Source organism: Ananas comosus, linkage group 21, assembly GCF_001540865.1.
Source record: "Ananas comosus cultivar F153 linkage group 21, ASM154086v1, whole genome shotgun sequence".
Classification (NCBI taxonomy): Eukaryota; Viridiplantae; Streptophyta; class Magnoliopsida; order Poales; family Bromeliaceae; genus Ananas; species Ananas comosus.
In genome coordinates, this window is record NC_033641.1 from 3,102,492 (window position 1) to 3,124,297 (window position 21,806).

A 21,806-nucleotide genomic window follows, 5' to 3' on the forward strand; every position below is an offset into this window, starting at 1 on the left:
CTTCTTTATGTGGACGATATGTTAATTGCTGCTAAGAACATGGCTGATGTTGATGATCTTAAAAGACAGTTGAAGTCTGAATTTGATGTCAAGGATTTAGGTGCAGCGAAGAAGATACTTGGTATGGAGATACAGCGAAACAGAAAAGCAAAGAAGTTACAGCTGACTCAAAAGGGATACATCCAGCGCGTGTTGGAGCGCTTTTGTATGAAGGATGTTAAGCCTGTAAGTACACCTTTCGCTACACATTTTAAACTTTCAACTGATTTGGCTCCGAAAACTGATGATGAGAAGGCATATATGGAACGAGTCCCCTACGCCAGCGCAGTCGGTAGCATTATGTATGCTATGGTCTGCACGAGACCAGATATTGCGCATGCTGTAAGCGTGGTGAGTAGGTACATGGCAAATCCGGGAAAACAACATTGGCAAGCTGTAAAATGGATTTTGAGGTATTTGCGAGGTACTACTAATGCCTGTTTAGAGTTCGGTAGATCTGATGCAGGTTTGACAGGGTACGTGGATTCGGATTATGCTGGAGACCTTGATAAAAGAAGATCTCTTACTGGTTATGTCTTCTCACTTGGCGAATGCGCTATTAGTTGGAGAGCTTGTTTACAGCCTACTGTTGCACTATCTACGACGGAGGCTGAGTACATGGCGATCACGGAGGCTGTGAAGGAAGGTATTTGGTTAAGAGGCTTATTTCGTGAATTAAGCGGAGATAGTCAGAAATTAACAGTTTTTTGCGACAGTCAGAGTGCTATTTATCTCACAAAGGATCAAATGTTTCATGAGAGAACGAAGCATATTGACATCAAGTATCATTTTATTCGTGAGGTTCTCGCGCAAGGAGACATTGGAGTGAAAAAGATTAGCACTTTAGAAAATCCTGCTGACATGTTGACGAAGTCTCTTATTCCTCTCAAGTTCAAGCATTGCTTGGACTTGATTAGTATTAACTGCTGATTGGATTGCCCTTAGGGGCTTGTGGAGAAGGTGGAGAGTTATAGTTGCGGTTTTATTAAAAGGGAATTTCTCGTGAAGATGGAGATTTGTCAGATGTGACTCGAAATCTACTATTGTTTCCACGTTCGGGTTTACGACTAGCCGACAGCTTCGCGGTGCGACCAATTTGGAAAAGAAAATTATGGAGGAAAAATGAATGTCTGTGGTGGGTAGCGGAGTGCTCGGGCCGACAGGCCCGAGCCCGTAGCCCACCACTGACATTCGCCAGGGGGTGCGGGTCGGATCCGAAACCTGTTATGAGTTTTCTTTCTCATTTTTGCCCTAGAGGCGTGTGATAGTGGTCGATTGTAACCTGTAGAACATTGTATTCCCTTTTCATTCCATAGTGAAGTTCTCTCCTCCCTCGCCCGTGGTTTTTTCCTGCAAAGGATTTTCCACGTAAATCTGTGTCTGTTTATTTTCTGCTTGTGGTTTGATTGTTTTTTGTGTTCGTCATTTCGTTTCCGTTTGTGCGTTTGTCGTAACAAACTGGTATCAGAGCCGGAGTGTTCGTTTGGGTGTTTAAGACGTCGACGAATTTGAGATCGGGAAGTTTGATCGCTCCAACAATTTCGTTCTACGACAAGTTGTCGTTCTGATGCAACAGAGGTTGCAAAAAGGCGGCGTAGTTGGAGAATGAGAAGATTGGCACTTCAGAGAATCCCGCGAATTTGCTCATTAAGTTTTCCGGCGATCAAGGTCAAGTATTCCGTAAACTTGGTCGCATGTGCAGTAGCACTTCAGGAGCTTTTGGGATTTTGGTGGAGAAGACAGAGAATTCAAGCCAAGGTGGAGATTGTTAGATATGTCTCGAATTCTAGTACCGCAAGGTTTTCTATCCCTATTCTATTTTGATTATCTCATTAAGTTAAGTTTAGATTATGCCTAATTTTATTGAGATATTCCTAATCTTAGTGGGTTTGTATTCCTAATCGTATTAGGATTTAGCCACTATTATAAATATGCCATTTCTGCTATTGATTTAGTGCGGAAGATAAGAGAGGGAATATGGGTATATTTTTGGGATTAGGGTTTTGTGAAAGAGGCATATTTTGTACACTACTTTGATTATAATGAAGATCCCCGCTCCGTTTTCGCCTGTGGACGTAGGCCGTTGGCCGAACCATGTAAATATTGTGTGCTTTATTTTTCTTCTCTCTTTCTCGGATCTCTTTTGATATTTTCGCATCCAACGAACTAGATCTTCTCGGTTTTAGTTTTAACAATAATGAAGGACCATATTCTACTTAGGCTTTTGAATTTCCGGCGGCGCGATTACATTATGATCAAACTTTTAACTATGTGATTTACCTTGACTTCTGTTTTTATGCTATCTTTATGATCAAACTTCTAATTATGTGGTTTATTTAGACTTCCGATTTTATACTCTCTGATTTACTTATGCTTCTGCTTTTATACTCCCTTTATTTTTTTAAGAAAAAAACAACTATAAAAATTATCCGCGGCGAAGTGCGAGTTCTTTACTAGTAATTCATTCATAAACCTTAGGGATGTAAACTAGAACATATTAGAAGCCTATAATTTTTATTTTATCATCTTATAGTTTGCAAATTATATCATTTTGATATCCTATTCAATGGCAGATCATTGCAATTAAGCAATATATATATATATACATAGAGAGAGAGAGAGAGAGAGAGAGAGAGAGAGTAAAGCTACTGTGCTATTAAGAGCACAGCAGCCCTTGTGCTCTTATGATCCTAACCATCCATCAATTTTGATGGATGGTCAGGATGAGAGAAAGAAGAAAAATTGGAAAGATATTCAAAAAGAAGACAAATTGAGAAATCTAATTTCTCTCCAATTTCTTTTCTCTCTCTCATCCTAACCATCCATCAAAATTGATGGATGGTTAAAAACTTAGAAGCACAAGGGCTGTTGTACTTCTAATAGCACAATAGCCCTGCTATAGAGTCCGACTGAGATACTATTAATAGCACCAAGCGTTTGGCGCTACCGAGTTTTCCGTCGTTAAATTTAACCCTTTTACTATTTTCACCCGTTAGATTAAAACATTCAACCAATAACTCACTCAACCCTAAGGGGCGCACATCATTCTAATCGTATATTTTTTTCATCTAGGAGTCGAAAATCTAATAGCACCAATAACTTTGTGCTATTGATAGTATTTTAGCCTAGTTCCTAAAATTATCCCCATCTTAAATCTCTTATTTTTTAGATGAAATGCTTTTTTACTGTTACTCTTTCCCACCAAATACGGCACAGTGTAGCTTTGGGTTTGGGGCCACAGTAGAACAGCGGAAGAGGAGTTCGCGTTGGAAGAAACTTTGGCTCGGAAATGCAGGCCTAAATTGATGAGATCATACTTCTCTGTTTGGCTTGAATGGAGTGCAAATGACAGTGAAAGTGAAAGCGACGAAGTAAAATTCAAAACAACAGAAAACATTTTACTCGCAAGATTTTGACTTTCTCATAGAAGGGTACGAAGCCAAATTTTCGAAATTTAACTTCCTCACTTGTATATACACACAATCAAACCAAAAATCGATCAACTGTGTAAGTCCACACAAAAAAATCTTAATTTGTAATATGGATGCATAGCCACTGTGCTCTCGGACTCCACTAATGAGTAATGACTAGCCCTCTCGGCGATGGACTAATTCTGGAATGTTTTCAGTTCAAGGCGCCTACGACTTTCTGACTTTTGACGGAATCAATGACTCTAAAATCCCTTTCCTCTGGAAAATTAAGATTCCACTAAGAATCAAATTCTTCATGTGGCTAGCTGCGCGATACAGAGTTTTCACAGCTGACATTCTAGCCAAGCAAGGTTGGCACGGCCCCTCTGTCTGCATCCTTTGCAGCTCAGATGCGGAGACCCTGAATCGTATGCTCTTTCACTGCTCTTACGCACGGTCCCTATGGAATCGATGGAGCAGAACGAGGATGGTATTATCTGGACAATCCAGAACCAATTTCGACCTCTATTTTACAGCGGGTTGTTAGGAGCTATGGAATGAGCGGAACAAGCGAATCTTCAACAATCATCTATATCAAAGTGAATTTTTGGGGAGAAGCGTTTGTGTACGGTGCAACTGTGGAAATCGTTGCTTGAGACTTGACAATGTTGTTTGGTCACTCCGCTTCTATAATGTTTTTCTATTCTTTTCGCTTTGTTTTATTTTGTTCGCGCACGTTTAGAAATACTCTATCTGATGTGACTTATGTTTTTCTAAAACAGGGTATACCCCTGTTTAATCGAAAAAAAAAAAAAAAAAAAAAACGATAGCGTCACTTTCATAACGAGTGGTTGCAATTTTCTTTTCTCGTCCATTTTGATGCCAACAAAGATATAAAAAAAGAAGAATAATATGGGTGCAAAGAGAATAATTGGATGCAACAGTAGTAGTTGCCGCAGAGTAATGGAGTGCATTCAAAAGAACATTTGTCGATTCATGCGTGATAAAAAGGGTGGCAACAAGGCAGGTTCAGTTCAATTTTTAGGAAAATCAAAATCAAGTTTAATTGCCCACCTGGAGCCAAACCGAAAACGGGAGGCTTTTGAAATCCAAAACGAAAACACGAACTCGTCAAAATACCGAAACCCAAACCCAAACCGTAAATCCAAAATCAAATTACACAGATGTACGGCAAGCAAAATTATTAAGTAAAATTTAAATGTAATATATTAATAACTACTATTTAACAGGTATCAATATTACTATTTTTGAACAATTATATCTGGATCTATTGTTGTTGTTTTTTATGTTACACATACAAACAGATACAGGAGGAGAAGCCACAACAAAGAGAAGATACTCGAAAGTTCATTTAAGTGTCTTACACTTATTCCAATATCGGACAATAGCATGCGCACGCGCACGCACACAAACACGAGTTCATGTCGAAAAACATAAAATAATAAACTGAGAACTGACATTTGACGATTACGATAACAGTTACTACTATTTTGTATCTGATTACGATAACGGTTACTAACATTTTGCATCTTCGCAACCAAAAAGCAACACACGAAAAGCCAGCCCGAGAACAGCAAGAAACTAACTTGAGAATATATTATTCCATAACAACTGAAGAGAACAACAGTGCTTAATTACAACATCTGTAGTACATTATTGATACACGGTTTGCAATAGTAAAATCCTTTTCCTTCCGACAAAGGGAAATGCTTACGATATAAGAACTGGTCTGTATTGCACGAGCCAATCTACAACTAGCACGTCAACAGGATAGCATATCAGCGACGCATTGTCGGAGACCCATAGTAATACTCTTTCAATAAATGAACGCAGCATCAGCAACATGTTTAAGCTATCAACCTGCAGTTTCCAGGGTTCGCAAGCTATCTCGAGAACAGCTCACTCAATAACGACCAAGCAACACAAAAAAGCAGCATCCGCACTGCAGATAATCTATTTAAGACCAAGGTAACAGTCCAAATCTCAATGAAAAGCTCCCTATAATTATCTTGCGATCCTATTGCCCATCTCGTGCTGCATATTTAGGTTATTAATCCCTGCATGCCTGCAGCCGTCTGAACAACAAACTAGTTCGAGTTTAAAACCATATGCTGCTAAATGCTTCCTCGATCGCCCTCCTCTTGCTCAACTCGATCGTCCACCCGCCCGCTCGGGCCCCTCTCTCAGCGCGTAGCTTCATGGTTTCCTCATCCTCGGCTGCATACCCATGTAAGGGATCGGCCGGGCCCCCAACTGGGACTGGCTGTGGAGCCATCCCAGTGGGTCGTGGTTGTGCAAGCCCACCAGGGACTGCAGTCGGAGCATACTGCCCTTGAACTCCAACACCACCAGCAATTACTTGAGAGCTTTGTCCAGCACCCTGCAGTATAGGAAAATACACCCATAATATATACATCACTCAACACGGCCAAGTATCCAAAATACTTGCTTGAAAATTTAAGTTCGATCCCTCAAAATTTTTACCTGGATGTCAACTTTGTCTTCACAGTTTTAATTGTAACAATTTAATCCCTAGAGTTTATTCAACACATAATAATTAAGTCCTTTCTTTAGTCTACCATCAGGAAAAAGTGCCAAATCAAAACCATTTCTAGATTTAACTTTTGGTAAAATTGGGATAACGTGGACAATTGAAACTGTNAGAGGGGGGAGGGGGGGGTGGGGGTTGTCAAACTTTAGAGACCATGTGACGCCCCAACTTCCCACGGGATCATCCATACTAAGACTACTCCCGTCCTAACATGCTTAACTCTCTTAACCTCTGGGGCCTAACCACCACCCAAAATGTTTAAGCCGGGTTAAGAGTATTAGCCTTATTTTATTATATCATATATATATATATATATATATATAGAATTAGGCTACTATACTATCTATAGTACGGGAGCTCCCGTACTATAGTTTGTTTTGTAGGCTAAATCAACATATTATATATATATATATTTAAATATTTAGAATTAGGCTACTATACTATCTATAGTACGGGAGCTCCCGTACTATAGTGTTGTTTTCGATCTTAGGGCGTTCAAATCAATGATCCACACCGTTAAATATGATCTAGGGTACATGAAGTTCTTAGGAATAAAATTTTAGTTCTTTTCGATATCGTTTACTTAGTAAATAAATTATGTCAAAATGGACGGTGGGAATTGAATACTCTTTAAAATTTGAGCATAGGACTTTTAAATTCAAGATCAAGAATGTTAACCTTAATCTATATAGTTCAAAAAATTTTCTATCAAAATTTGAAGAAATTTAGATTCTTCTACACCGTTAAACTCCAAACTCGTCATAATAGCCATTGAAATTTGACAATTTTGAAATGTTTTGATCATAAAGTAAACTATGTCGAAAAAATATAAAATTTTATTTCTAAAAACTTTAAATACCCTAGATCAGTTTTAACGGTGTGGATCGTTGATTTGAACGCCCGAAGATCGAAAACAACACTATAGTACGGGAGCTCCCGTACTATAGATAGTATAGTAGCCGGACTCTATATATATATATATATATATATATATATATATATATAGGACTATCCGGGGTCTCACAGACCAAAACGACATCAAATATCAAAACTTCACGATCAAAAATGGAAAGCGAAGATGAAAATAGAACCAAGGTCAAACTTCAGCAAGTACATAGTTACAATTAGAATTTCAAGACAAACTTGAAACCCGAATCAAATTTCAAAGATTAATTTTATGATTTTGTAGTTAACCCTGGACTTGAAAAACTACTCTCCTGATTATATTGCACACATGTGCACAGCTATTTGCAATGAAATTAGCAAGTAAATGACATTCTTATGATAGCAGCAAAGATGAAGTATCCACATATGAGTGGTGTTATATCTTCCAAATACGGAGCACTTTCACAGGTGCTCCAAACTCGAAATCCATCAATAGGTGGAGCCCAGGGCCCTCAATCAGAGATTTTGCTAAGTTTGAAGAACCTGTTTGGTGCTCCCAATTTGGAAATCACAAAATTTCTCATTTCCCACATAGAGAGTTCTTTTGTCATGAAAATTCACTAGTAAAGCAGTTTTCAACTCCAAATGAAACCTCCGCCTTGAAAATTCTGCCAGTCTTTTGGAACATTGTTACAAAATAACATATTAAGTTCTGGGAACAGACTTAATTATGACGGCCATGATGAAAATTGGACTGGAGTAGGAGTTGGCATTCACTTATATAAAATTAGTAAAGAACAACTATCCTCCTGCAATAATTGAAAACCAAAGGTCTTTCTTTCTCTGGTTTTAAGTTTCTGTTTTTTCATGCCATTGACCTACAGTAAACTAAGCAAAGCATGCATTTGTTTTCTTTAGCTGAGCTGTTTAGAGTGTCAGCATCAATACCTACAAATATGAACTTATACAGACAAGCAGCCACTGGCGAAAATAGATTAATCATAAATGATTGTGAGAATAAAAAAGAAACTGCTAAAACAGACTGCTGAGCATAATCATCAAACAATTTAGTGCATAGACCTAGAAAAGAGCCTCAAGAACACGATACAAGAGAATAAATATATAGATAAATTTTTAGGGCCTGTTTGGACACACGAGTATCTTGTTTCAGGATATATCTTTTCTCAAGGCGTTTTGGATATTGAAACAAGTTGCACTAATATCATTTCTGTGTATGAACATTTCCTTTCGTTATTGCAACCTAGGTTTTCTCCATCTCAGTCCAAATAATCGTAGTTTTTTAGAATAGTTCATTCAACCTACAGGATAATTTATCATATTCCGAGCAAAATGGTTTAGTTGCATGTATAGTTGAATACTATTCTAGTTTAGACATCTATTCATTGTCCTCATCAACCAGTTACCACATTCACTGAACGTAAACAAAGAGAAACGCTTAACAATATATTCATGGATCCAAAGAAGCCTTAGAGACTACCACCTAGAAGAATGACTTATGGTCATTAGTTGTGTCAAAAACATTTCTCAGGCATTAACTATACAAACAAATGGCCATCGTGTCCCCATCCTATGTCTATTATCCTCCTACTCACTCATCACCTGTCCATCGCAAGTCCTTTGCAGTTTTGTCCGTCACATGTCTAAAGTGTAAGGACTGAGATTTTTTGCAGTGTAGCTAAACTCTCAGTTGACGATGTTTTTGTGTGTAATTTAATTACAAAAGCGATTCTACGCGATTTCCAAGTTGACATGTCTCAAGTTTAATTTAATTACTCTCAGTTGACATGTCTCAAGTTTCGGGTGAAAACGAGTTAAAATGGAAATTCTACGCGATTTCCAAGTTTCACTTAAAGTGAATAGTAACTCAATTTTCCGGAGAAGTCACGGTGGGAAGTTGGCTTCTGGCTCGTATCGGACTCCGTTCCTAGCAGTCCAATAGCTCGCTTCGACCGGTTCAGCTGTTATGGAACTATTGGCGCTGACGGATTTTGAGTTTGACGCACGGATTTCGAGAAAATCCAAAAATACATGTTTTATATGTATATGTGTTATTCCCTCTATTGGAAAGAAAGATTGGATTTTGTCGCGAATCCGTGGTCGATCGTGGTGAAACGAAATCGTAGCTTTGTTGTCTCCGTCGTGCTGATCGCACTGGTGCAATCCGTTCGCAAATCTGACGGACGGATCTGCGGAGATTGCGCGTTGATCGAGGAGAGGTCTGTAATGGCAAAACGGTAATTTCGCAAAAGTCGCGATATTTTATGTACCGTTTCGCGTGGGATCGCACGTGGAGGGGTGTTCGCGCGTTTTACACGCGCTGTGAGGGACTCAGTAATAAATACTGAGGTTTGGTGGACTTATTTGCAAAGTTGCACCTTAGTATTTCTAGCTCTCTAGGGTTTGGAGCCTTGTAACCCTAACCTAGCCCTAGCCGCAACCCCAGCCACCTTCACCCCACTTCCCTGCACCTGCTGTGCACGCCCAGGCCGCCGCCGACTGAGCCCCGGCCGACCAGCCGCCGCCGCAGCCTTACCACCCAACCATTGCGCCATCTTCTTTCTTTCTCTCTTCTCTCGGGTTGTGAGGAAGCCCGAGACTGCCACCACCTCCAGACCTCTGCCGGTGTCGCCCCGTGCTCCGGCGAGCATCCCCGCCGTCGCCGCCGCCGCCTCCTCTGTCAACCGCGGCCGCCCCAGGTCTTCTCGGGCCGAGCTAGCCCTGCTCTCTCTCCTCTGCTCCGCCGCTGCTCGAGACTGCACCCGAGGCACTTCTCCGACCTCCTTCAACCCTCCACCACCGTCCCTGAGCGCCCCGGCCGCCGCCTTGGCCGCAACTACCCTTGGAACCCGAGCCGAACCTGGTGTGGGCTGGGTTGGTTCCGCCGTCGCCGCCGCCGCTCCTCGCGGCCAACTGAGGTGAGCACCTCACTCCTCACCTCCCCCTCACCCATCCCTGGCCTCCGCGCACGCCGCCGTGCCGCCGGAAGCCGGCCGGAGCTTGCTCCGGCTAAGCCCGAAATAGGGCTTAGTTAGGATGGTTTACTGTTCCGAGCTTCTCGAGCCTCCCCGATCTCTACGGAAGGGAGCATGATGATCCTGGAAAGTTGTTGATCATCGTGCTCACCTTGGTTTCTGTCAGGAAGGCCCCGTTCCGTTGTTTTTGCGGTGTCGACCCTATAGAGCCTTTTTGGCTGTTGTTCTGTGTTTGTGCGTGCTTTTCCGGCGATCCGAGGCTGTTCCGATGCCTCCGGAAGTGAGCACGGTGACCGCTGGTCAGTGCTGATCACGGTGCTCACCTTATTTTGGATCAGAAGTGTCCGGTTAGTCCTGTTCGGCACGATCTCCCTTGACTGCGCGTTGTTCGCTGAACCTTCGGGTTGCTCCCGCGCTTCCCACAGCGAGCTGTTGTGCTCCGGATCATGAGCACGGCCTCCGGTACGTCGAGACCTGTCAGTACGTGTCTCTGTGGACCTTGGAAGTCCTTGGTTTGCGTAAACGAGCCACTTGATCGCTCAAATTACATAAAATGATAGGATTTTATGTAATTAGAGGGACTTTTGTGCAATTGTGCACCCTAGGGCCACTGTGGACAGTGTGTATGAGTGTGTTTGACCTCGGGACTGATTGTCCATGATCCTGTAGCTTTCGCGGAAATCAAAAAGCCGATTTCGGTGCGTTTTTCGGCAAAATTCGCCGAAAGAACGCGGATTCGGTTCAGATTTCTTCCGACGCGGTTTTGGTTGTTCTATGATTTGTCGCTGAGCCTTGTTGGCTGGTCACCATCATCATTTCGTGGGTTCGGTGATGATGGGTGAGCGACGGTGGGTTCCGGTGTCGAAATAGACACTTCCGGGAATCCGAATTCGTACAATCATCCGGCGATAATTGTATTGTTGTGTTACCTCGTGTTTGCTGCCAAGGCATCCAAATTGGAGTGCTTTGGGGCAGCGGGTGACTCGTGGCACGAGTCGGTGAGTTCGGGACACTTAATGGGTCCCGACGGCGTCCCGGTGTGGTTTTTGGGACTTTCGGTGAGTTACGGTGGTCGGTTTGGGAAACCGATTACAAGGATCTTTTGTGGAGGTTTGTGAGATTGTGTACTTCATGTTAGTGGGTTGGATACTGACCTAGTGGATCTTCGTAGGTCTGGTCGACTTGTGTGCATCCAGGTTTTCCGACGCGACAGTGACAGGTGGGTACTTCGATCCGACGTTGGTACAGTGGTACACGCTCGGTAATAGTTTCTTACCCTTACTCTTCTGTTGTTACTATTGCATAGTATATATTGAGCCTTACACCCATGATTATTCCAGTATACTCTACTCGTTGTTTGCATGCTTAGTATTCTGAGTAGAAGTAGAGTAGTTCTATCTATATGCATATCTGTTGACCTGATTGGTCGGTTCTCGCACTTCGTATCAGTGACCTTGTTGGTCGATTGGACTCTGTGGACCTTCGGTCCAGGCACACATCGACTCTCTTGTCATGTGTTTCGATCTGGTTGATCGTGGCTCGGCGTTGTACGCCCTTGTTTCTGGCTTTGGCCTAGGCACCGGCTTCAGCCGGTTTTTTGTATTGAGCATACCAGCATGACTTAGTCACAGCACTTGGGGGTATTCACGACACCGGGTCGGTTTGGCCACCGACCGGAGGTGTGCTTATCCAAATGGGTCGTCCTGTGGGGCGGGTGAATCAGGTCGGTGCAGATCTATGACAGGCAACGCTTGAGGTTTGCGGACCAATATAGCAGCATCAGATTGGATACAGTTTTGGTTTGGTTACCTTGAGGCATACTTGGCTTTGCATTCCTTACAGTAGCAGTATTGTTTATTGCTTCCTCTTTATCTGTTATAGCTACTGTAGTTTCTTTATATCAGCATCAGTATTTGTTTACCACATTGTTATATATCTCTTCCTGATCCGGTGAGTACTCCTCGCCTTCATCGGCTTGCGGTACCCACTGGGAGGGGAGACATGTTTACATGTTCTCACCTCCCCCACCATTTTTCAGGTATTGCGGGTGGTGAGATATGAGACGAGTCGTGAGACGCATTCGTAGTGGTCGCTAGAGCTTCCGACCCGGCTTGTTGGTTTAGTTCCTACTCTATTTACTTGTGTTATTAATAGCTTTGATATTTTATGGTTCAGTTGGTTTAAGTTATTCGAATGCATGTTGTTTTGAATGAACTATAGAACTTGTGGATTTTGTGAAAAGGGAAAAATAGTTTTCTACCCCTCGTGGTAGCGTTTTAAAAAGAAAAGGTTTTCGTGTAGAAAACAGCTTTCAAAAGAGTTTTCTTGTGGTTTTTATGTTTAAACACTGAATGGTAAATATCTGGTGAATGGTGAATGAATGTTGAGAATTGTCTATTCATGTATTGTGGTTGTATCCGGGTTATACTCTGTTGAGACATCTTGTACTTGTGCGACGCCGTGCAAATATAGGGGAGACTGTCCGTGTGAACAGTGGATTTCCTGTATTTGTGGCGGATCTGGTATACCCTGGGTTCAGGTTTTCAAAAAAAAAAAAAATTTCCGCTATGTTTTTAACCTAAAGGGACCCCGGAGTGTGACAGATTAAAGTGTGTCATTTGCAGAACCAAATAAAAAAATGTACGTAAGAAGATGTAGGGAATCAATTTTCTATTCTATTATCCGTAGTTATCATTGAAGATGTATAGTACTTCTTTTATTGCACGGCAAGTTCTTGGAATCAAAAATATGTTACAAATTCTAAAAATAATGTAGTAATATTTAGTTTTACATCTCTCTCGATAAAATTTGACAAGTCGCAGTGGACAAGTCATGTCATGCCTGTCACTGCGTCCGTGAACATGTAAACTAGTAGTACACAAACGATAACTGGATAAACTGTTCTGATATCCACATAGACCCTTGATTCTCCATAAATGTGACTGACAACTTTTTACAAGTTTCAAGAAACTAGTACGCGATACCTAAGAACGACATCCATAATATCAAGATTATTTAGCCCGATGCAAATTCCTATTGTTTATTACATTATTACAAGCTTCATAGTGTGCATGTGTGTGTGCGCGCGTATCTCTTCCTCAGCTAAGAACCACGACGTACAATCTCGTATCTTAGCCAATGTCCAACTCCGACAAATTGAATTAATTTGTCCATCCATTAAAATTAATTCTCCTCTATGACCTCGTCTTATCATTATGATATTATCATCACGTTTTAACAGTTTCCACATCTGTCCTTGTCTTTTAATTTCCATTTTGATGGCATACAAAAGACACAACAAATTTCTTTAACTCACTACACATCAATAACAGTGCTTCTCAACTGGCAAACTGTTCTAGCATTTTGAAACTTCCTTTTGGCCAACATTGTAAGGCCAGGTCGTCCGAAATCCACACATTAATTGAAATGAGATTCTCACCTAGAACTGTAACCCATGTTTTGATTAGGAAAAAGAAAAAAAACCACACAGGGATGTCCCCATTATTTGGCATAATCTAGTTACAATACGAATATCTTCCATGCATTGGTTCCTCTGCCCTTCATTGCGCATATATCATGTATGTCAAACCAATATTGACCTCATATAATCATATTGCAGACTATCAGACAGCACTTCAGTACCTTGCCATTGCATGTTAAATCCATCAGAATTCTGATAGACTTGAATTTTCAAACATGTTTAATAAAACAAAATTCCTCAAAGAACACCATCTCCTCTCCCCCTTTTTCTCTTTAACATGTTTAATAAAACAAAATTCCTCAAAGAACACCATCTCCTCTCCCTCTTTTCCTCTTTCTACTTAATTCTATAGTAAGCAAGGCTCTCCTCTGTTACATTCATATAATGAAGATAAATAAACCTATCAATCTTACGACATTTTCAGTGAGAAATTATTAGTGCTTCTCCTGACAGTTCTTCTCAAAATGTACCTTTTGCAAAAGTTCGAGGACAAAACAGGCACTGAACTGAAGAAGAAACCAGATGGCAACAGAAATCTTGGACTTGAAAATATAAAACGAAAATAACATTACCTCCAATTTTGTCTTTTTTTTTCCCAAAAAAGAAAGGACCCTGAAGCAAGTAATGGATTTGGCTGCCATTCTTTTATTTATTTTATTTTTCTAGATTGTTGTCAATTGAAATCCAAATATCACGGTCCCAGCTCCTTACTGCTTCAGGTTCCCAATACTTAAAAAAAAAACAAACATAATTGACAATGACCCCAGTAGAATTCATTTTCCCCTCAAAACGAAAGCTGGAAACCATAGGTGACATAAAAAAATATTAGAGGAAAAAGGAGAAACAGAACCAATAAGAGAGTTAGGACTTCTCTCGGAAAAAGTTATAAGAAATTCGATAACAAGTAAATCATAAGCAATAGAAGCTAGCATAGAGGCAAAAGAAATTATAACAATTAAAAAAAAAAAGTTTCATGCTGATGTTTTGGCATCTCATTGAACTCAATAACCAGTTTTGGACATCTGAAGTCCATGAAAAAGATCACAAATCGACATGACTGGAATAATTAGTCATCAATAGCATATGCAAGAGTGGAATGACCAATTGGGCAATTGGGATGTAATGCTAGTGAACCCATAAGAACATCGAGTGATACCAAGGGAAAAAAAAAGAGCAATTAATCAATTATGACATTTTATGCTGTAGCATGTCAATATGAGTATGCCTTCAAAATATCAAGGCATCAAGCATCAACAAGCGGCTATGTTTTTCTTCTTTTCGTGGTTATATTAAAAAAAATGCACTATTGAAGTACTGGCATGAGATGTACTTGTAAATTAATATAAAATAAATAAATAAATAAAACCACTATCCTCCGGATGTGTGCATTATAATTATTGTGATCAAATGATGCATTCCATTTTTAAAGAGTTAGAAGTACAGTGAGTTTACTAACTCCACTACAGCTCCAACGTAGACAACAACATTAATTTTTAATCCACAAAAAGTCTTTAAAGTCAATAAATTCGTAATTCGCTCACCATGTCAGTAGGATCTGTCTGTCCAGGATTCCCTTTGCTTGCCCTTAGAGCTGCTACTAGTTCTTCAGCCTGCAAGATTATATCTGATTAACGAGAATAGATATGCCTTTTTAGGTCGTACCTACTCTGAAAGACATTTGTCCACTCACAATCAAGACATGACAATGCATACTAGCAGCGATCAAGAAAATCATCAACTTAGAAGAAACACATAGATATTCAGCATACCTTGCGAGCTCTGGAGTTAATTATCTGCTCAGCATTTTCTTCTTGGTACTTGGCAATCTTAGCTTCAATTGCAGCAACATCTATTCCTTCCACTAAGTTGGAAGCTACAGTAGAAGAGAATGCACATTGCTATTAAGGTAAACATCAAAACATGAAGAAGATAATATAATTATATATGCATATGGTTAACAAACTTACTCATATCCTCAACTTCTTCTAAGTAATCATTATACTCTTTTAGGGATGGGAAATCCTCTTCTCTTTTATTAAATCTGAGCATCAAAATGAAATGTAAAGCAAAGCCACATTTACACAAAAAAAAAAANAATTCTTCTTTCAATATGGCACTTACGTGTAGTATATATTCACGTGGCAAAAATAAGATTAATTTTATAAATATAAATTTTATGAGACTATTTGTACAAAAAATATTTGTTAAAAAACTAAATGCAAAAAAAAAAAAAAAACACAGTATTTTAAGATTTATGTTAGGTTTGACGCATAAACAATCAAAGTATTGTTTTGAATTGTAAACACTGGTTAATATAAAACTAATATTCACAGACCTTGTTTATATTGGCTTATGCTTCTGTATTTTTTCAACCTCAAACCCCATGTGGACTTAATTTGCTAGAAGATGCAAGAGTTTTTGCTATCTTTACATAAGGGGTTTGCTTGGCACAAAAACCAAATAGCAAGTAGCTCAAAGGAAGATGAGTTTGCAAAACTAATTGACAATAGAAAGAAAAGAATAATAATAATACTAACAGACATAATTTTTAAATTATTAACCCCTTATGGTAAAATATATTTGAAAGTTCCTTTTAAGTCCTACCAATTAGAGGCAAATTAAGCACCAAATTATTTAGAAAACCTACAATTATGAAGCGAGAATAGGGTATTTTTGTAGAGGAGGAAAAGAAAAGGAAGAAAACAAAAAGACATAAATAGAAGGGAAAGGAAAGGAGAGGACGTAGTACATGTTGGCTATCCTCCTCCGGATCACCATCTCTTTGGCCCAGGCGTTGGTGCCCGATGCCACCACCATGGCAGACTGTCTAGAGATCAACGGTTGGTTAGAATTCCCCTTCGTTTTTAACGGAAAATAGAGGTTGAGAACTCGAGAGGGCCAATGCGGGGTGCAGCCCGCATGTGCTCCGTCTGCAGTAGGCTGGGAGCGTTTTTAAGGTCGACAAAATCTTGATTCCCTCTGTGGCTGGTTACGCTGCAACTTGGCTTGAATTTGGTCTCAACTCGAACAGGGTGCAACCAAATCAGGTATATGGCAATTCTGATCCACCGAATAATTACGATAGGCTCCCTTTCGGAACAAATTGAGAGTTACCGTTGATTTTTTTTTTTTGTTCCAAGAACATAAGAATATTCTTAACGGACTGTTTAGTTCCTTGGGAAAGCATAAAAAAGAGTTTTTCAAGAAAAAAAAATTTATATAGGAAACCTTTTATTTAGTTTTCTATCCGTTTGGTGTCAAAGAAAACCAACCTTTTTAGAAATTTATTTTTTAAATTTTATGGTTTTAAAGAAAACTAACTTGTTTAGAATTTATTTTAGAAAAACAAAAATGCTAGTTTTTCATAAAATTTGAAAAGTTTTCCGAAAAAGTTATTTTTTTTTTTAAACCAAACAACAAAAAACTGAAAAAGAGGTTTCCTACAGAAAATTCTTTTCTCAAAAATTGTTTCCATGCTTTTCTGAGAAACCAAACAGCCCCTTAATAATAGTTCATTAGAAGGATTAAAGACAAAATTAACTCATAAAGCGAGCAATAAAAACAAATAAAGCAATGAAATATGACTTGAACCGTTATTCCATATTTAGTAGATGAAAATAATGTAGCACGGCAGAAAGATATGGACAAGAATAAGTAATATTTCAATCCAACAGAATAACTGAAAGTATACTTTGGAGGACAAAAACGAGTAGAAATATAGCAAAATCTGATTCTCTTCAAAGCTATTATTTTAGTGCATGAAATTACACCAGAATTAGCATATATACATAATAATTGAAACCAATAAATGAGCAGATCATCAACATTAAACATAAAATAATAAAGTTCTATCTATCTATTATTCCATAATTCCTCGGTGCAGTTGTTTGAAGGGTATCGCCTTGTCGAGATTCATCTAGGCCTACAAAATATGTTGGATCAATTCTTTCATTATCTAGCGAAAATGGGTCCACTCGCATGTTAAATACTTGATGCCATAACAATACAACACTACACTTTATACAACAATAGAATAGCTTGTCGAAGGACTTTATCTCTACTGCAAGCAGCATTACGCAATTGTGTGTGTGTGAGTAGTTATATAGATATCGGAGATTTCGATGCCTATGAGTATTTGTATACCATCAAATTAGCTTTAGTAATGCTCTCCTCTATAAGATACGAGAAACTTGTCAGTTTTCACATATTTAAGTCAACAAGTATCGAGTTTCCTATCAATTAGCCCAAAAAGACGGGAAAAAAGGTTTAACATTACCTGTTAGATGACATCAATAATTAAAATAAGCTCAAACCACTAACCACCAGGGACTATAAAGCCTCCACTTTCAAGACACCATTGCAAGACCCTCAAGTCAACAACACATCCTGGTCACCTGGTGTATATATACAAACAGAAATTGATGGTAAAAACTATAGGCCACCATCATCATCTAAAATGTAAACCCATTTTAATTATGGTACCATAATTATATACTCTTTCTAACAATTAAGGGTAACTGTGTCACATCTATTGCACCAATAGCATTCTACAATTTCATTTATAAATGCCAAAGTTACTGAAGTAACGAACATCTAGCTAAAAAACTTATCAATTAAAATCATCTTTACCTTGAAAGGGTGGAAATTTGGGTTGCCCTTAATCCGAGACTGCACCCCAACGTTGTTTGTTGGAGGTTGCAAGCACTAATTTTTCAGCTACATGATTGCACCCAGCGTATTATTGAAATGCTTGTTGATAGTCTCCTCTGAATGTTGAAATATTTTCGTTAAAATTCTATTACTCATGCCACAACTTATGTCATGTAATAATATTACTAGTTGCTCATTAGCTGAGATATTTTTAGTGCTTTAGCTCCCTTCCAATAAGTTGTCCCGTAGTGTCACAAACTAACTTTGGTTGTTCAAATGTGAAACACCTTGTCCAACGCGATTTTCGAATTTAAAATAAATTTCGAGTGTAAAGCTCTTATATAATGAATTAGTATTAAATTTAGTGTTTTAAAATTTTTAATATTACTATCAAATTTTTATTTAAATCAATTAAGTTTTTGGCTGGCTGGTGGTCGACCGACTGGTGACTCCAATTGACCAAGCTTAGGCTACCCCAACCTCGCCCGATCTGCCCACTTATTCTCTCTCCTCCTCCTCACTCTCATTTAACAAGTGTCCTCTCCCTCTCGAGGCATGTATAGGTGTACACACACCCTATCTCTTTTTCTTTATAGACTCTCTCTCTATTTTTCCTACCACTCGAGCCATCTTTCCTTCCTTTTTTTTCCTTCTTCTACCACTTTCCCTATCCCCTCCTCTCTCTATTTCTCCTCCCTCATTCATTTCTTTATTTTTCCTTAATCATTTTTCTCCTATTAGCTAAATCACCTATTTGTATATTTTTGGCGCCTTTGCTACCACATTAAGCCTATTCGAGAACCATGATCGAGGTCCTCATGAAAGATGATTTCGGCAGGTCCCAAGACACCGTCGGAAGCCTGGAGTGGAAGCACAAAACTCGTTTTGACTAGATTTTTTAACCCGGGTAAAAAGTTTAAATTTAGTCTAAATTTCTATATTTTAACTATTTTAATATTTATTGGTGTTTAATAGGACTTTTGTTAACTTTATCTATTTGGAGATGAGTGTGATGAGATATATTTTAGTTTAGCAAAGACCGGATTAAAAGGTGGTGTAACATTCTACAAATGGTTGTTCTTTGACCCCGTGCCCCAAACTGTCAGTAGATCACTTACATGTCGACCCCTCTATATGTTGAATTACCGGAGAATATCAAGCAAGAAAAAGGCAAGGTAAATTCAGAAGATCAATGGATCATATTAATAGTTTTAGGATGACATTGAATTACCTGGTTTGGATTGTGTAACCCTCCCTTGTCTACTAAATATTTTAAATATTTTAAGTCACTATTTGTGTACTCTGCATAGAACGACAAAGGAAACTAGGTACAAAAAGAGAACAAATAGAAGTACATATCCTCGCAACAAAGTAACGAGCTAATGCCAAATTAATAAGGTGCTGAAATTGGAAAAATATTTCACTTTACTATTACTAACAGTGGGACGAATTGATCGAAGTTATGTGTTTAAGCTAATTTTCATGGGGCTTGCATATCAATGTGCATAGTATATGGTAGTTACATTATTGAGTGTTCAGGTAGCAAAGGAATGAATTAATCCTTGTAATACCCTATATGAAATAATTAGTAGTAGTAATACCACAATCAAGGCAACAGAGAGCAAATTGTACATTAGAATGAATTATGAAATGTACCAAATCATTCATCTTAATATATCAGCATCTGGTTGATCATCTCAGAGTTGCATATATTAAGTTTCACCAAAAAAAGAAAAAAATTAAAGGCCATAAAGTAGCCGCGGAGATGTTACCTTTTGAGGAGATTATATATGCAACTAGAAATGGGTGATGGATGAGTGTGTTAGCCAGGTGCTTTGTCGCTACCTATAGCAAGAGTCAAAAAGGACAAATATTAGAAACAACATAACGAATACACTTTATCCCAAAATGTACAGTCCAAATAGATGTAAGCATTAGGTGTATGAATATTACAACTTCACCAGAAGTAATCGTAGTAGATGCGGTACGTAAAAAATGTCTAAGAAATGTGTTGGTATAACTAATGAGAATACAGATAGTAAAAGTTGAATGGCTAAAAAGTATACAAGAAACAGCTGCAAAAGTTAGGCCACTTCTGACTATCCCAATGCAGTTGCACTAGTTTATTTCCACGAATTATTTCAAAATTTAAGGCTCATATCAAAATGCTGGCTAAACAATTACTTTATTCTTTTTCTCCCATTGATATGTCATCCCAGTGTAAAAAAAAAGGTTCAATTAACAGAACTAAACATATATAATGACCACATATAGTGCCACCACGGCTGCTAAACTTATTATTGCTTACCTAAAATCCTATTTCTCGGAAATAAAAAACTAATTTAATCTCCTCCACTACTCACCACTAAATTCCCCAATACTTCCAGTACACTGGGAGAGCAAAGTGGATTAAAATGGTATTTTCCTCTTATCTTCATCATATTCTATTAAAATAAAAGCACTTAATATACACTGCTTCATAATAATCGACTAATTGGGTATGGGAAACGAAGGAAAAAAAAAAGTTCATAGCTTTAAATCTGACACATCATATCATCTTAATATGATGTTTAACGGCTCACAACCCACAAGGTTTGCTCGGGCGCCACCAGAGTCATGTGACATTTAAAATTTAAAATGAAAATGAAAAATACACATCAAGCAACCAATATCCTACAGAAGAAATAAGGTTAAATTGGGTTGACAGATCCAAGACCAAATTTGTTGAATCTCGCATTTTTCGTGGCTCGATCTCAACTTTGGGACATAAATTTGGAACCAGAAATAGTTGATAAAAAGGGAAATCGAACCAGAAGAGGGATGGATTCTTCTCAATGCGTCGGCGTCGAAACCCTCCTCTTCCCCTGGCCTTCTCCGGCGCCGCCGCCGCCGCCGCCGGAGACCGGCGAGTTGTCGCCTTGGAAATAGAGGGGAAGGCGGAGCAGCGGCGAGGTGGAGTAGGGGCGGACGGCGGCGCGCCGGCCTGGAGGGAGGCGGTGGCGACGACGAGGCGAGGGAGGCGCGCGCAACCCTAGCGTTGGCAGAGCGAAGCGCTGAGGAGGAAAGGGTTGGAGCGGTAGAGAGCCGAAAAAAAGAGTGATGAGAAGCCAAAATAAAAAAAATTGTCTCTGTACCCACGTAAATATTTTATTTATCCTTATTTTTTTATTTCAAATATATTTTTATGTATTTTTGTTATTTAAAAATATAAATTATCTATCTGTATCAATACATCAATACAAATACATTAAAGGGCGAACCGAAAACCTTCTCTACAGCTCCTCCGTGATTTCGGAGGTGGGTCCCAAATACCTCCTCTCTTTCTCTTTCCCTATGAGGCGTGGGTCCTCTCTTCACAGGATCCCGCCGATACCCCCAATCCCGCCGTACACCAAATCGTGCGTCTGTTGCCCCAAATCACACCGGCGAATCCCGAAAATCCCGCGCCATCTGTCGTCGCCTCAAACCGATCCGCCGTCCCGTACGCGTATCCCGGAGATCACGCCCGCCGCCGTCAGTCTCGCCGGAAAATCTCGCAAATCCCCCATATCCCGCCGGCCATACCTTCAAGTCCCGTCGAGTCCCTTAGATCCTGCCAGAAATTCCGCCACTACGAGCCATCATCGTCGCCGTCGCATCTCGCGTCTCCCATTCCCGTCGCCGTACATAGATCCCACAGATCCAGTTGCGGATCGCGCCGAGCTCGTCCTGTCGCCGTCAACGCCGGCGGGGTATCTTGGGATTCAGTTCCCCCGAGTCCTCTAAATGGCCTCAGG

At 39.5% G+C, this 21,806-nt stretch overlaps 1 protein-coding gene across 9 annotated transcripts; it reads right to left on the reverse strand.

The window, feature by feature from the left end:
* LOC109726295 lies at nucleotides 5,038-21,137 on the reverse strand. Of its 9 annotated transcripts, XM_020255813.1 has the most exons (9): nucleotides 20,841-21,137; nucleotides 19,803-19,875; nucleotides 18,010-18,146; nucleotides 17,701-17,774; nucleotides 16,130-16,440; nucleotides 15,348-15,421; nucleotides 15,150-15,253; nucleotides 14,922-14,990; nucleotides 5,038-5,850 (listed from the first exon to the last, which is right to left on the reverse strand). In XM_020255813.1, the coding sequence occupies exons 5-9, from the start codon at nucleotides 16,195-16,197 to the stop codon at nucleotides 5,569-5,571; spliced, it is 597 nt and encodes a 198-aa protein (XP_020111402.1). In that variant the 5' UTR covers nucleotides 16,198-16,440; nucleotides 17,701-17,774; nucleotides 18,010-18,146; nucleotides 19,803-19,875; nucleotides 20,841-21,137; the 3' UTR covers nucleotides 5,038-5,568. The 9 variants fall into 9 exon arrangements, with proteins under 9 accessions (XP_020111402.1, XP_020111400.1, XP_020111399.1 ...); XM_020255811.1 differs by lacking the exon at nucleotides 18,010-18,146; XM_020255810.1 differs by lacking the exon at nucleotides 18,010-18,146 and having other exon boundaries at nucleotides 16,130-16,470.

Coding starts and splice junctions, on each gene's coding strand:
- LOC109726295 (XM_020255814.1), bottom strand. CDS start 16,197: ATGGTGGTGGCATCGGGCACCAACGCCTGGGCCAAAGAGATGGTGATC. Junction 15,422..16,129: donor CGGAGGAGGATAGCCAACAT/GTACTACGTCCT, acceptor TTTGATGCTCAG/ATTTAATAAAAGAGAAGAGG. Junction 14,991..15,149: donor TTAACTCCAGAGCTCGCAAG/GTATGCTGAATA, acceptor ATAATCTTGCAG/GCTGAAGAACTAGTAGCAGC.